The sequence below is a fragment of the Triticum dicoccoides genome, chromosome 7A, assembly GCF_002162155.2.
Source record: "Triticum dicoccoides isolate Atlit2015 ecotype Zavitan chromosome 7A, WEW_v2.0, whole genome shotgun sequence".
Lineage (NCBI taxonomy): Eukaryota > Viridiplantae > Streptophyta > Magnoliopsida > Poales > Poaceae > Triticum > Triticum dicoccoides.
The window spans coordinates 498,486,442-498,499,139 of NC_041392.1; the positions used below are offsets into that span (position 1 = coordinate 498,486,442).

Sequence of the window (12,698 nt, forward strand, 5' to 3'; positions counted from 1 at the left end):
CAGACACAGAGCAACATCTGCACCACACCGAGCCGAGGACTTCTTCCATTCCTGCACTCGACCAGGGATCGAGTTCAAGCGGGCCATCAGCGACTCAAGGTCATTCTGAAGTGTCTCCTCAGGCCAGAGCCCCCGCTAACACGGAGTTTAATCGACACACCCAGTGGGTGACTACTATAAATTCCGGAAAGGAAAAGTTTTTGGTAGCATATCCAACAGAACAAACAGTGGTCGACTGACATGAACATTGCTTTGAAGGGCAGAACTGACGTCATAGGCTGCCTGGCTCGCATCCCGGATGGTCTTTAGCTGCTCCATCATGATTCCCGCCTGGCGTATCGCTTCCTTCGCCGCGCCAGCTTGGTCCTCTGGGACGTGGTGCGTCGTGAAGAGGGAGGGCTGCTGAGCACTCGTCAATGGATCTGCGAAGGACACCATGTGTCGAGTGGTGTTCTCTTCCTCCGCAATCAGAATCTCAGGCGCCGTCACATCCTGGGGCACCTTACTGGCGGACGCTTTCCTACTCCTCCTACGCTTCAGTGGTTCTTCATCCTCATCATCATCAGGGAGATTGATAACAGTATTGGGTGGAGCTACGGAGAAGAATCAGGATCAGAGATCGCGAGTCAGTCGACTAAGAACGACGTTAAGAATACAGTACCTGGTTTCGAAGTTGCTGCGTCCTCCATCTCATGGTCATCAGCCCGGGCTGAGGTTTCAGAAGTAGCAGCACTGCAACTCCAAAGGATCAGTCGACTAACTTCAGCGTCGACCAGAGACAAAGTTCACACAAAATAAGAAGACTTAAGCATCACGATTACCCTGATATGGTGGGGATGGACACCTTCATCTTCGGCAGGAGCTTGATCGGCTTCGACGAGGCCGCCCTGGGCTGCTTCGGCGCCTTTTCAGTCGGCACCGGAGAGGTGGTCCGAGGGCGCTTGGTCGACTGAACAACGGTCGCAACCCCCTTGCCACGTTCAGTCGAAGGGTCGTGGACAAGCTTCGACCGCCTTTCTGAGCGTGGTGGTACGACCTCCTCCTCCTCTTCTTCCTCGTCCTCAACGTCATCTTCATCACCGTCATCATCATCATCGTCGTCATCATCCTCTGCAACGTCCGAGTCCCATTCCTCCTCTTCCTGGCTCTCGCCCCCACTCGCCTCACCCTCTTCAGTCGGAGCTTGTGCCCCATTGGGCATCGAGTACAGCTCGGTGAGAGCCTAGCCGATATGAAGAAAAGGATCAGTCGACCAGTCGGCAGGATAAACAGAAATGAATGCGACAAGAACACAGTGGAGAACAGAGCAAGTGTACCTTGTTTGGATCGCTGTTGTGGTCGAGTGGAGGAATCCTTCTGGCTCTGCGCGGGTTATCCTTGTTTCCGGTAACGGCTACCATCCATCTTTCCAGAGTGACATCGTCGACTGCTTCTGGATGGACTCGAGTCTCGTCTTCAGTCCCACAGTACAACCACATGCAGTGGCTCCGGAACTGAAGGGGCTAGATGCGACGCCTGAGGAAGACCTCCAGGAGGTCCATGCCCGTCACTCCCTCCCGAACCAACTGCACCACGCGCTCCATCAACATCTTCACGTCAGCTTTCTCCTCCGGAATCAACTTCAGAGAGGAGGGCTTGTTCACTCGGTCCATGGTAAACTGTGGAAGTCCACTCAACTGCCCCGGCGTCGACTGGTCCTGGCAGTAGAACCAAGTCGACTGCCAGCCTCTGACTGACTCGGGAAAGGTCATGGGCGGGAAGGTGCTCTTATTCCTCACCTGGATCCCCAGACCCCCACACATTTGGACGACTCGGGTTCTCTCATCACCTGGGCTCGCCTTCTTCACGGTCTGAGAGTGACACGTGAATATATGCTTGAACAAACCCCAGTGTGGTCGACAGCCCAGGAAACCCTCACACATGGACACGAACGCGGCAAGATAGGCAATAGAGTTTGGGGTAAAGTGGTGGAGCTGCGCTCCAAAGAAGTTCAAGAAGCCACGGAAGAAAATACTCGGCGGCAAGGAAAATCCACGATCAACATGGGTGGCCAAGAGCACACACTCACCCTCTTCTGGCTGGGGCTGCCATTCCTTCCCCGGAAGCCTCGCAGCTCCATGAGGGATCAAGCCCTCGTTGGCCATGTCGAGGAGGTCTTTCTCTGTGATGGTCGACTGGATCCAGTCTCCTTGGACCCAGCCCTTCGGCAGGCGGGATCTGGACGAGGACCCTCCGCGGCTGGTAGATCTCCCTTTTGCCTTCTCCGACGCCGATGCCTTCTTCGCACATTCCAGCGCCGCCGTCTTCTCCTTGGCCATGTTTGCCGGCGAGATGCGCAAAGGGAAGTTGTGCGGGGGCGAGAGCGAGCGCGCTGGGCGGGGACGAAGGAAGCAGAGAGAGAGAGAGAGAATGCTGAGGCACAGTACAGAAATCCTCGCCGGGCGCATTTATAAGGTCCCTTCTGAGTGGATGACAGGTGGGCCAGGTCGATCTAATCATATCCAGGAACAGTTATGCAGACGGGATACGTGGCGAAGAAAGCGGCGCGGAGATCGAGGCGTCTATGTCCCGTCTCATCCGAACGCCGCGGTCCGCTCCGCTTCGCGCGCGTCCCCAAATTTTGCATCCCGCGGAATCCGCGAACGGCAGATCGGTCTGTCAGACGTGGGGTTTCCCGCGATCCGTCGCTCGGAGATCGTCGAATCCCGAAAGATCACTCGACGAAAGAAGAGAATGGATCGAGTCGACCGAAGACAAGTTGCTCACTATCGACGAAGAAATTCTTTGGTCCAGAACAACGCACGACCAGTGTGCAAAGGTTAATCGGAAACAACATCAAATCCTTCCTCACTCGAAGCCTCAATCCATTCGGGGGCTAATGATGGGGTCATGTACCTAGGGTAGGGTCATGGACCTGGTCTATGTGCCTTGCCCAAGGACACCCTTAGAAGAGGTCGCCTTCCAGTCGACCAACGAGGGACTCACTCGACTGACTTGAAGGACTCGACCATGAAGACTCACTCGACCACCAGGAGGTCAAGAGGCACTCTGCACTGCAACGGCCTGTAATTAAGTAGGCTTTATGATAGTAAAGACACTTTATGTGGGGTGTTACCAGTAACGCCCCAGACTTAACTCACCTTAAACCCTCTCCTACGTGGGCTGGCTGGGGTCCTGGCGCACTCTATATAAGCCACCCCCCTCCACAGGTAGAGGGGTTCGGCACCTTGTAACTCATATACTCATAATCCACTCGACCGCCTCCGGGCTCCGAGACGTAGGGCTGTTACTTCTTCCGAGAAGGGCCTGAACTCGTACATCCCTTGTGTTTACAACCTCTCCATAGCTAGGACCTTGCCTCTCCATACCTACCCCCCACTCTACTGTCAGGCTTAGAACCACGACATACGGCGCCAAAATAAAAGAGAACCCAACATGCGACACGGTCCCAATCACCCCCAACTGGGCACCACTACTGATCATCGGGAAAGGAAACATAGTAACGTTGAGAGTCTTCGTCGAACTCCCACTTGAGCTCATACGCATCTCCTGGAGCGGAATCATCAGGCCCTGCATCTGGTGTAATAGTAATCTGTGAGCCACAGGGACTCAGCAATCTCGCACCCTCGCGATCAAGACTATTTAAGCTTATAGGTAAGGCAAGGTAAAAATATGAGTGGAGCTGCAGCAAGCGACTAGCAAGTATGGTGGCTAACTTATTCGCAAAAGAGAGCGAGAAGAGGAGGCAAAGCACGAGCGAGAAGCTAAAGAACAACCTGCGCAAACATTACTCCAACACCGTGTCCACTTCCCGGACTCCGCCGAGAAGAGGCCATCACGGTAACACACTCAGTTGATTCATTTTTAATTAAGTTAAGGTTCAAGTTATCTACAACCGGACATTAACAAATTCCCATCTGCCCATAACCGCGGGCACGGCTTTCGAAAGTTCAAATCCCTGCAGGGGAGTCCCAACTTAGCCCATGACAAGCTCTCACGGTCAACGAAGGAATAGACCTCCTCCCAAGACGTTTCGATCAGACTCGGTATCTCGGTAATTCAAGACACTTCGACAGGTTAAAACAAATCCAGCAACACCGCCCGAATGTGCCGACAAATCCCGATAGGAGCTGCACATATCTCTTTCTCAGGGCACACTCAGATGAACACTACGTACAACTAAAACCAACCCTCAAGTTGCCCCGAGGTGGCGCTGCAAGTGGCTCTATTTGGACCAACACTCAGAGGAGCACTGGCCCGGGGGGGTTTAAAATAAGATGACCCTCGGGCTCCGGAAACCCAAGGGAAAAAGAGGCTAGGTGGCAAATGGTAAGACCAAAGTTGGGCATTGTTGGAAAAGCTTTAATCAAGGCGAAATATCAAGGGGTTCCCATTATAACCCAACCGCGTAAGGAACGCAAAATCCGGGAACATAACACCGATATGACGGAAACTAGGGCGGCAAGAGTGGAACAAAACACTAGCCGAGAGGCCGAGCCTTCCACCCTTTACCAAGTATATAGATGCATTAAGATAACAAGGCAATATAATGATATCCCAACAAGTAAATAAAAGATGTTCCAACAAGGAACGGCCTCCAATCTTCACCTGCAACTAGCAACGCTATAAGAGGGGCTGAGCAAAGCGGTAACATAGCCAATCAACGGTTTGCTAGGACAATGGTGGGTTAGAGGTTTGACATGGCAATTTGGGAGGCTTGCAAGCAAGTGGTAGGCATCGTAGCAATGGCATAGCAAAAGAGCGAGCAAACTAGCATAGCAAAGATAGTAGTGATTTCGAGGGTATGATCATCTTGCCTGCACAGTTGTCAGAGTTGACTGGATCCTCGAAGGCAAACTCAACGAGCTCCTCGTTAGCGAACTCGTCTCTCGGCTCTACCCAAACAAGACAAACAAGCAACAAGGATACAATCAACCACGTGCAAGACCAAGCAATATGATGAAATGATGATATGCTATGCGGGATGCGATGCGGGATGCCAAATGCAAGATATGACAGGAAATGCATGAAGCTGGCCTCAACTTGGAAATCCGAGTGTGCCACTGGAAAGATGAGATGAAATCGCTTGAAAACGATATAAAGAACGCCGGAATCGGAGTTACGGTTTGGAAATGGCAAGCGATTCAAAAATGACACCGGTCTGCGATTTACAGCAAGTAGACATCTAAATGCAATGAGATGAACATGCTACAACCACCAAACATGACAACAAAATACATGGCAGGGATGCACACAAGATGCTTAACAAAAGTCTAGCACTGAGCTACGGCCAAATCATCCATTAACAGGTTCAAACAAGCATGACAAAAACGCAAATGGTAAAACAGATCTCAGACTTAGTGAAATTAACACTTGTCTGGAATTTCAGATCATATAGCCCTCTTTGGAGCAACAAAACAACATGCTACAGGACCTGAACATGACAAAGAAAGACATGGCATGGAGCTAATCAACAAGCTTAACAAAAGTCCCTTAGTGACCTTGAGCCAAAAGGGAGCAGAAAATACAATTGCAAGCATATGAACATAGCAAAAACATAATCAGTTTTCAGACTTAGTGAAAACTGGAACATGCTGAAACATAACTCACGAAGGCATGTTTACGAGCTCGATGCACTCACCACAGTGCAAGTCATGGCAAGACAAGCATACATCCTTTAAGAAGGCACAAAATGCAAGCTAGACATGGCAAGAACAATGGCATAGCATGCACGGATCAACTACAATAACATCGGCAAAATCGCAAACAAGTTGACGATCTGCCCAGATTCACAAAGTAGCAAAAGTAGAGCTCGATTGACTCAAGCTAGGGTGCTCCATAATTGCAAACAAAGACATTGATGGATAGAGAACTACAATATTAAGAAAACTCCCTTACTGATCATCCTCAAAAGAGGCACGGATCACTAGGAAACAACAAGAACATATGGCATCATGAGATAAACAGCTCCAGGACTTAGTGAAATCACCAAGTCCCTGAAAACAGAATTAGCAAGTGCACCACTTTGCAAGTTTGCACAAGTCACCACACACATCCTAAAAATACATGGGTTGCACCTCTGGAAAGATGACAAAACCCTTAACAAAACATATGTAGAACTCACGGGCATATCATGCACACAACAATCATGGCAAAAATGACAAAAGTGCTAAACGGAGTAACAGATCTGACAATTAACTCAAGTAGCCCTCTTCTAACAGCATTTCGGGCATCAAGATGAACTCTAATAAAAATGATGCAATTGAACGAAATGATGTACTCTCTGAGATAAACATTTTGATATGCTATATGCATGAATCGGAGCTACGGATGCAAAGTTACGAGGCTATGAAGAATGCAAAAAATACTGGAAAATCAGGGCAAAAGTCAACCCTAAACCGATCCGGATCTGGATCTGCACGGATTTCAAAGATGGCCGAAATCGCTGTAGCGGCCGGAGTTTCGCCGGAGGTGGCTGGATCCGAGGCAAGAGGGGTCGGGGGCGCCGGAGTAGGAGGGAGAGGAGGCCGGCCGGAGTCGGGGGCGTCGCTGGCGACCTCCTGCGGCGGCGGCTCGCGCGGCGGCGGCGGCGGCGGGGGCCCGCGGTGGCGCGCGACGGCCGGCGTGGTGGCGGCGGGCGGAGGGGCGCGGCGCCAGGCGGCGGAGCGAGGAGGCAGGTGGCGGGGCGCGCGTGGGCCTCGGGGGCCCGGCTTGGGCCTCCTGGGCCGGCGGTGGGAGGCGGCGGCGGCGGGACAGGTGGCGCGTCCGGGTTGGGCGGCGGTGGCGGCGGACGTTGTCCGGCTCCGCCCGGACACGTTCGGAGCGGCGGATCTGGGATTTTTTAGGGTTAGGGGGGAGAGGATCCGCGAATTTGGAATGGGGAGTGTATATATAGGCATAGAGGGAGCTAGGGGAGTCCAAATGAGGTGCGGTTTTCGGCCACGCGATCGTGATCGAACGCTCTAGATGATGGAGCAGAGTTTGGTGGGTTTTGGGCCAAATTGGAGGGGTGTTGGGCTGCAACACACACGAGGCCTTTTCAGTCCCTCGGTTAACCGTTGGAGTATCAAACGAAGTCCAAATGGCACGAAACTTGACAGGCGGTCTACCGGTAGTAAACCAAGGCCGATTGGCAAGTCCCGGTCCAATCCGGAAATGTTTAATCCCCACACACGAAAGAAAGCTAGAAATGACCACCGGAGGAGAACGAAGCGCCGGAATGCAAAACGGACAACGGGGAAAATGCTCGAACGCATGAGACGAACACGTATGCAAATGCAATGCACATGATGACATGATATGAGATGCATGACAACGACAACCACACACGGAGACAAAAACCCGAACCCGAGAAAATAAAATAACTTAACGCCGGAAATGGCTAGAGTTGGAGTACAAATAGGGAAAGTTACATCCAGGGTGTTACACGCGTAGAACGCCACAATCGCCCACCGTCGGCTCTGTCTTCACCGACAATTATGTCTCCCCGACTCGCAGCCAGTACTGGATCATGGACCCGACGATCCGAACACACAGCCTCAGGCCGACCACCTCTGACGGAAGAGATGACCACCACCGCCGGTCGCATCGGTCAGAACAGATCTGACCGGAGGTGCCGCCGACGAGACAACCAGGCCCTCCACGCCGCCGTCGCTGATCTGAAGGCGGTATGCATGACACCGCAGCCTAGCTGGCCGACACTACTGCCGCCCGAAAGGCCGGCCGCTGCGCCCGCAGCCCATGCCGCCGTCCGTGGTTGGGCCGCCCGTCGTGCCTAACCGTTGCCGTCCGAGGACGGGCCGGCTACCCGCCACCTGCCGCTGCCATCCGCCGCCCCGCAGAACCAGATCGGCTGCGCCGCCACATGCCTAGGGGTCCCGCCCCAACCTGAAGGCGCGTGAGAGAGGAGATCCCCCGCAACCATCGTCGGCCCCCGGGCTTAGCCCGGCGACGACAAAGGAAGAGGAGGAGGGAGTTCGCCGCGGCGGCGGCTAGATTATAAGGGGTCCAGTAAGATTATAATAATCCACCAATTCATATGGCTTGTTTTATAAAATCCGATGCCAAGGATCAGCAAGATGATTAAATTCATCGATTCATATGGTTTGTTTTCTAAGTTCAGAATGTAAGGGCCACTTCCATTGAAAGGAATTTCATAGGGATTTGAAGAATTTATTCCTTAGCATTTTCCCTATAAATCATGTTTGGTTTCTGGTTTTATAACTTACTAGCAAGATGTCCATGTGTTGCAGGAACATCAAGATGCATTTGTATGAGTAGTTTATCTTGTGAGAGAAAATGATGAATGAGGGAAGTCCTTATTTGCAAGTGTGAGGAGAGGTGCGGGTATCCTTTTGCAAAATTGTCACAGTTTACTTTCTATTTGTTAGATATAGATCAGACGGACTATATTATACGATGACAGGCACACCATCACCATCAACTCAATCTTTTATAAGAGTAGAGATATGAGTTTCTGTATGACCTTGTATGCAGTCCCAGCAGAAGAAGAAACCTTGAGTCCAATCCATTGTTTTTTCTTTTTCTTTCTGTGACATATTATACACCTAATCTTATAGGGTTTCTTTTGCATTTTTGTATAGTGCAACCAAACAGTTTCTATTACATGTCCCTGTAAAATTAAATACGCCAGGCGGTAAAAGATCTCCTGTGGCCCCTGACCTAAACATAGTGCTTGAAGGCACCACAGTCATCTTGAAGGGTCGTTTATGCAAGAGGGGTCATTTTGAGCAATGATTACCACGTTCTTTCTCTGTAGCCTCTGCATATAAACAAATAATAGTACCACGATTTGTCCAGCAAAAGAAAGCAATAGACAACGAAAACCCTAACGCCCACACGTGTGGGCGTCTGATAACCCGTCCACACGTATAGATTCTCGTCCAACCAATTCTACACGAATCTTAGCATGTTCTAGCAGTTTTTATGTGCAGTTTTTATATGCCACGTAGGACTAAGCTGGTGTGTGGGCATTCATCCGATCGTCCACACGTCCTTTTTCACCACACGGGAGCTGGTGTGTGGGCGTTTAGCAATTCGTCCACACACCAGTTTTCACGCACGCAGAGGGGGATAGTGTGTGGGTGTTTATCACTTCGCCCACACGCTCATCTTCTCGCCCACACCCAAAGCTGGCAGTTGCCATGTGTTTTTGCAGGGTACATGACAACTATCCTAACTTTGCTTGTAAGCAGATGACAACTCTTTTTTACCCGAATTGCCAGGTGTTTTTGCATGGTACATGGCAACTGCCCTAGCGTGCACGTAAGCAGATGGCAACTCTTTCTCTTTATATGGCAACTGCCCTAGCGTGCTTGTGAGCACATGGCAACTCTCTCTTTTACCCGAATATGTTTTTTTACCATGCCTTTTTGCAGTGCTACATGGCAACTGCCTAGTGTTAGTAGGTGGCAACTTCTAAACCTTTGAAATCATGACAACTGCAGTAGACCAGACCGTACATGACAACTACAGTTGAGCAACTATGGCAACTGAAGTTGTTCGACATGGCAACCGAAGTTCAGTGACATGGCAACTGCAGTTAAACGAATATGGACGAGGGTCTGGACCATGGCAACTGTGAGACGCGCGGTGACTATCACGCGGGGCATGGGGACCATGAGGTACGAGACCTGACGTACAGGGTGTGTGGGCGTTATCTATTTCGCCCATACACACATGTGTGAGAGGGATCGGAAGGAAAAAAAAGATGTGTGGGCATTACTTGTTTTGTCCACACGTAGGTGTGTGGACTGTTCCTTTTATACACCACACAAAATGTGTGGGCAGATAACGCCCACACGTGTGACACTTATCGGCGCGTCCGTAGACAGTTGCACTTTAAAAATCAGCAGCACGATTATTCGCAAAAAAACAAATAAATAGGAGTACGATTGTACGACACCGAACCTATTGAAAATACAACATTTCGACTCGACGTCTCAGAAGGAGTCGTAGCTGCAATCAGGTACTCAAAAAAACAAAGAAGACCAGTGCAATCAGCAAGGCAGCCAGCTATCTATACATAGTAGCAACGCCAACACAACACTAGGTTGTCCTCTTGCGGTAGGCAGGGCATGGGCCGAAATGCTTAAATTGGCATTACTGCCCTGCCGAGGCCGCCACGGATTCCTTTTGGACGCAACGTACACTCCCAAACCGGCGAGTGAGTAACAGCACACACGCACGCACCAACACCAACCCAACCTCGTCGCCCGCCGCGTGACCGTTGCGCGACCGACGACGAGTAAATTCAAACCAAAATCACATGAAAAACCACGGCCCGAACCAACAACCGGACAAACCAAAATGCGTGAACCCGGTGGGTGAGTGAGTGAGTGACCCGCCCGTGCCTCGCGGGAGCCGGAGACGGGACGACCGAGCCCCGCCTGTCAGTCCACGGCGCGTCGGCGCGCGGCGAAGGCTCAGCCGTCGCCTCCGCTGCTCCGGCACTGGTCCGCTGGCCTGGACTCCAGGGGCCCGCCGATCGTGGGGCACCCGTCGGCCGCGGAGGCGGAGGGAAGGTCCATGCAGTTGTAGGACAGGCACAGCGCCGCGGAGTCCGGCAGCGGCGTCGGCGGCACCGGGAACCCCGTCAGGAAGTTGTGCTGCGCGTAGAAGGTCGTCATGCGCCCGTCGAACACGCTGCGGGCCACCGCCTCCGGCACCTCGCCGGAGATCTTGTTGTTGTTCACGTACAGGCTCCCCGCCGCCGCCAGCGCCTCCGGGACCTCGCCCGTGAGGCCGTTGTGGCTCACGTCCACCACCGACCACGGCGGCGTCGCCGACGCGGGCGCCGCCGGCACAGCCAGCGGCCCCGTGAAGTTGTTGCGGGACAGGAGCAGCGACGACGCGCTCGGGAGCGCGAACACCTCCGGCGGGATCGAGCCCGAGAAGTCGTTCATCGACAGGTCGAGGAATGCCAGGTCGGCCGGACCCTGGCCGTTGCCGGCGAAGGTTCCGTCGAGGCTCCCCTCCATCGAGTTCCCGGCCACGGAGAAGTAGCGGAGCGTCGGCGGCAGCGGCGGGAGCGCGCCGGTTATCGCGTTCCGGCTGAGGTCGACGTGGAACAGCTGCGAGCTGGGGAACTGGTCGGGAATCTGGCCGGAGAGGCCGACATTGTTGGCCAGGATGAGCACCTTGAGGCTCGGCGAAGTCGGCAGCAGCAGCCCTGAGGGAATGGCGCCCTCGAGGCGGTTGTTGCCGAGGTCGAGCGTGTGCAGTTCCGGCAGCCCCGCCAGGGACTCGGGCACGGGCCCGGTGAGCTGGTTCCCGGACAGCGAGAGGAGCCTGAGGCGCCGGAGGCCCGACCCGATGTCCTCCGGGATGGAGCCGCCGACGCGGCCCGGGTAGAGGACGAGGTCGGTGAGCGCGGTGAGGCTGGCGAGCGAGGCCGGGACGCTGCCGGCCAGGCCGGGGGAGTCGGAGTGGCCGGTGCCGAGCGTGAGCACGGACACGCGCAGGAGCGCGCCGGACGGGTCGTCCTCGTCGGGCGCGCAGACGACGCCGGCGTAGGCGCACGGGGTGGACGCGCCGTCGTCCCAGGACTCGAAGAAGCGCGACCCCGGCAGGTCCCGCAGGCCGGCCCGCACGTCCCGCAGCGCCGCCGCGTCCCGCTCGTGCAGCGCCGCGCGCGCGCCGAGCAGCTGGAGAAGGAGGAGGAGGAGCAGGAGGAGCGGAGGGCGCAGCGCCATGTGCGCCGCCTCGGCCGCTGCGAAGCGGACAAGCGAGCTCTGAGGCGGACGGGGTGTTGGGAAATGGAGTCCACTGGGGAGTGGAGTGGAGTGAAGCGAAGCTCGAGCGAACTGGCGAAGCGAGCAAGAGGACTGTGTGGTGGTGGGGTGGGGGAGAGGAGGAGAGCACGAGCGAAGGACACGGCAGCGGGCGAGTGGGATCAGGATCTGGGGCTGGGTTGGGTTTAAGAATGAACAGCGGATTAGCCTGCCACTTTCTTTACCCCGCGGTCGGTGGGTGTACGTCGACGGTCAGGGTGGGATAAAGGCCTGCTGCTGAGCCTGTGAGCTGTGACCGGTGTCGGAGACGGAGACGGGGGCGGGGCGTACCGCCCGGTCCGGTCACCCGCACCGCCGTACGGCGCGGGTATGAGTATGTCTTTGGATGTTGTACAACCACCACCTCTGGGTCTGGTCATCATGGGTCGGAGCAATTATGCCTCGCTCGTATGCCGGTTTTGCGTATTTGCTAAGTATTCCGCTCCTGCTGTGCGCACTGTGGAACAGTAATCAATTATTTAGCGTGGCTGGGCAGGCGCGCTGGTCGGGTGTGCGATGCAGATTTGCGTCGTGCTTCCACAGTGCCTGCATTCATAGCCACGTTCGAGGACTCGGGTACACAAAATTGAAAATGAAGCATACATATGCATGCATGCAACGTTGAGCGGAGCTAACTTGATTTCTACGGGATTTTACCTGTTCAAATGCTTGTCTAACTGAATCGCTGGGAAAGGGATATTGAAAACAATGAAAGATGTTGTTGTATACTGGTCGTGCCGGTTGGAAATCAGGTCCAAAACACGCCGATCTCCCTAACTGTAGCTCTACTGCAATTTGTATTTCTCTTTTTGATTAATCAATGGAATATTGCCCTATGACCATCTTTTCGTCAAAAAAAAAAAACAATGAAAGATAAATATCACGGTGCATCAATGACTCAAAGAT

The 12,698-nt window shown here is 53.6% G+C and overlaps 1 protein-coding gene across 1 annotated transcript; it reads right to left on the minus strand.

Moving 5' to 3' along the window:
* Window positions 1–9,933: 9,933 nt before the first annotated feature.
* On the minus strand, window positions 9,934–12,347 carry LOC119334247 (leucine-rich repeat receptor-like kinase protein THICK TASSEL DWARF1). The gene has a single exon (XM_037606847.1). The coding sequence runs from the start codon at window positions 11,712–11,714 to the stop codon at window positions 10,446–10,448; it is 1,269 nt and encodes a 422-aa protein (XP_037462744.1). The 5' UTR covers window positions 11,715–12,347; the 3' UTR covers window positions 9,934–10,445.
* Window positions 12,348–12,698: the final 351 nt, after the last annotated feature.

Coding starts and splice junctions, on each gene's coding strand:
- LOC119334247 (XM_037606847.1), bottom strand. CDS start 11,714: ATGGCGCTGCGCCCTCCGCTCCTCCTGCTCCTCCTCCTCCTTCTCCAG.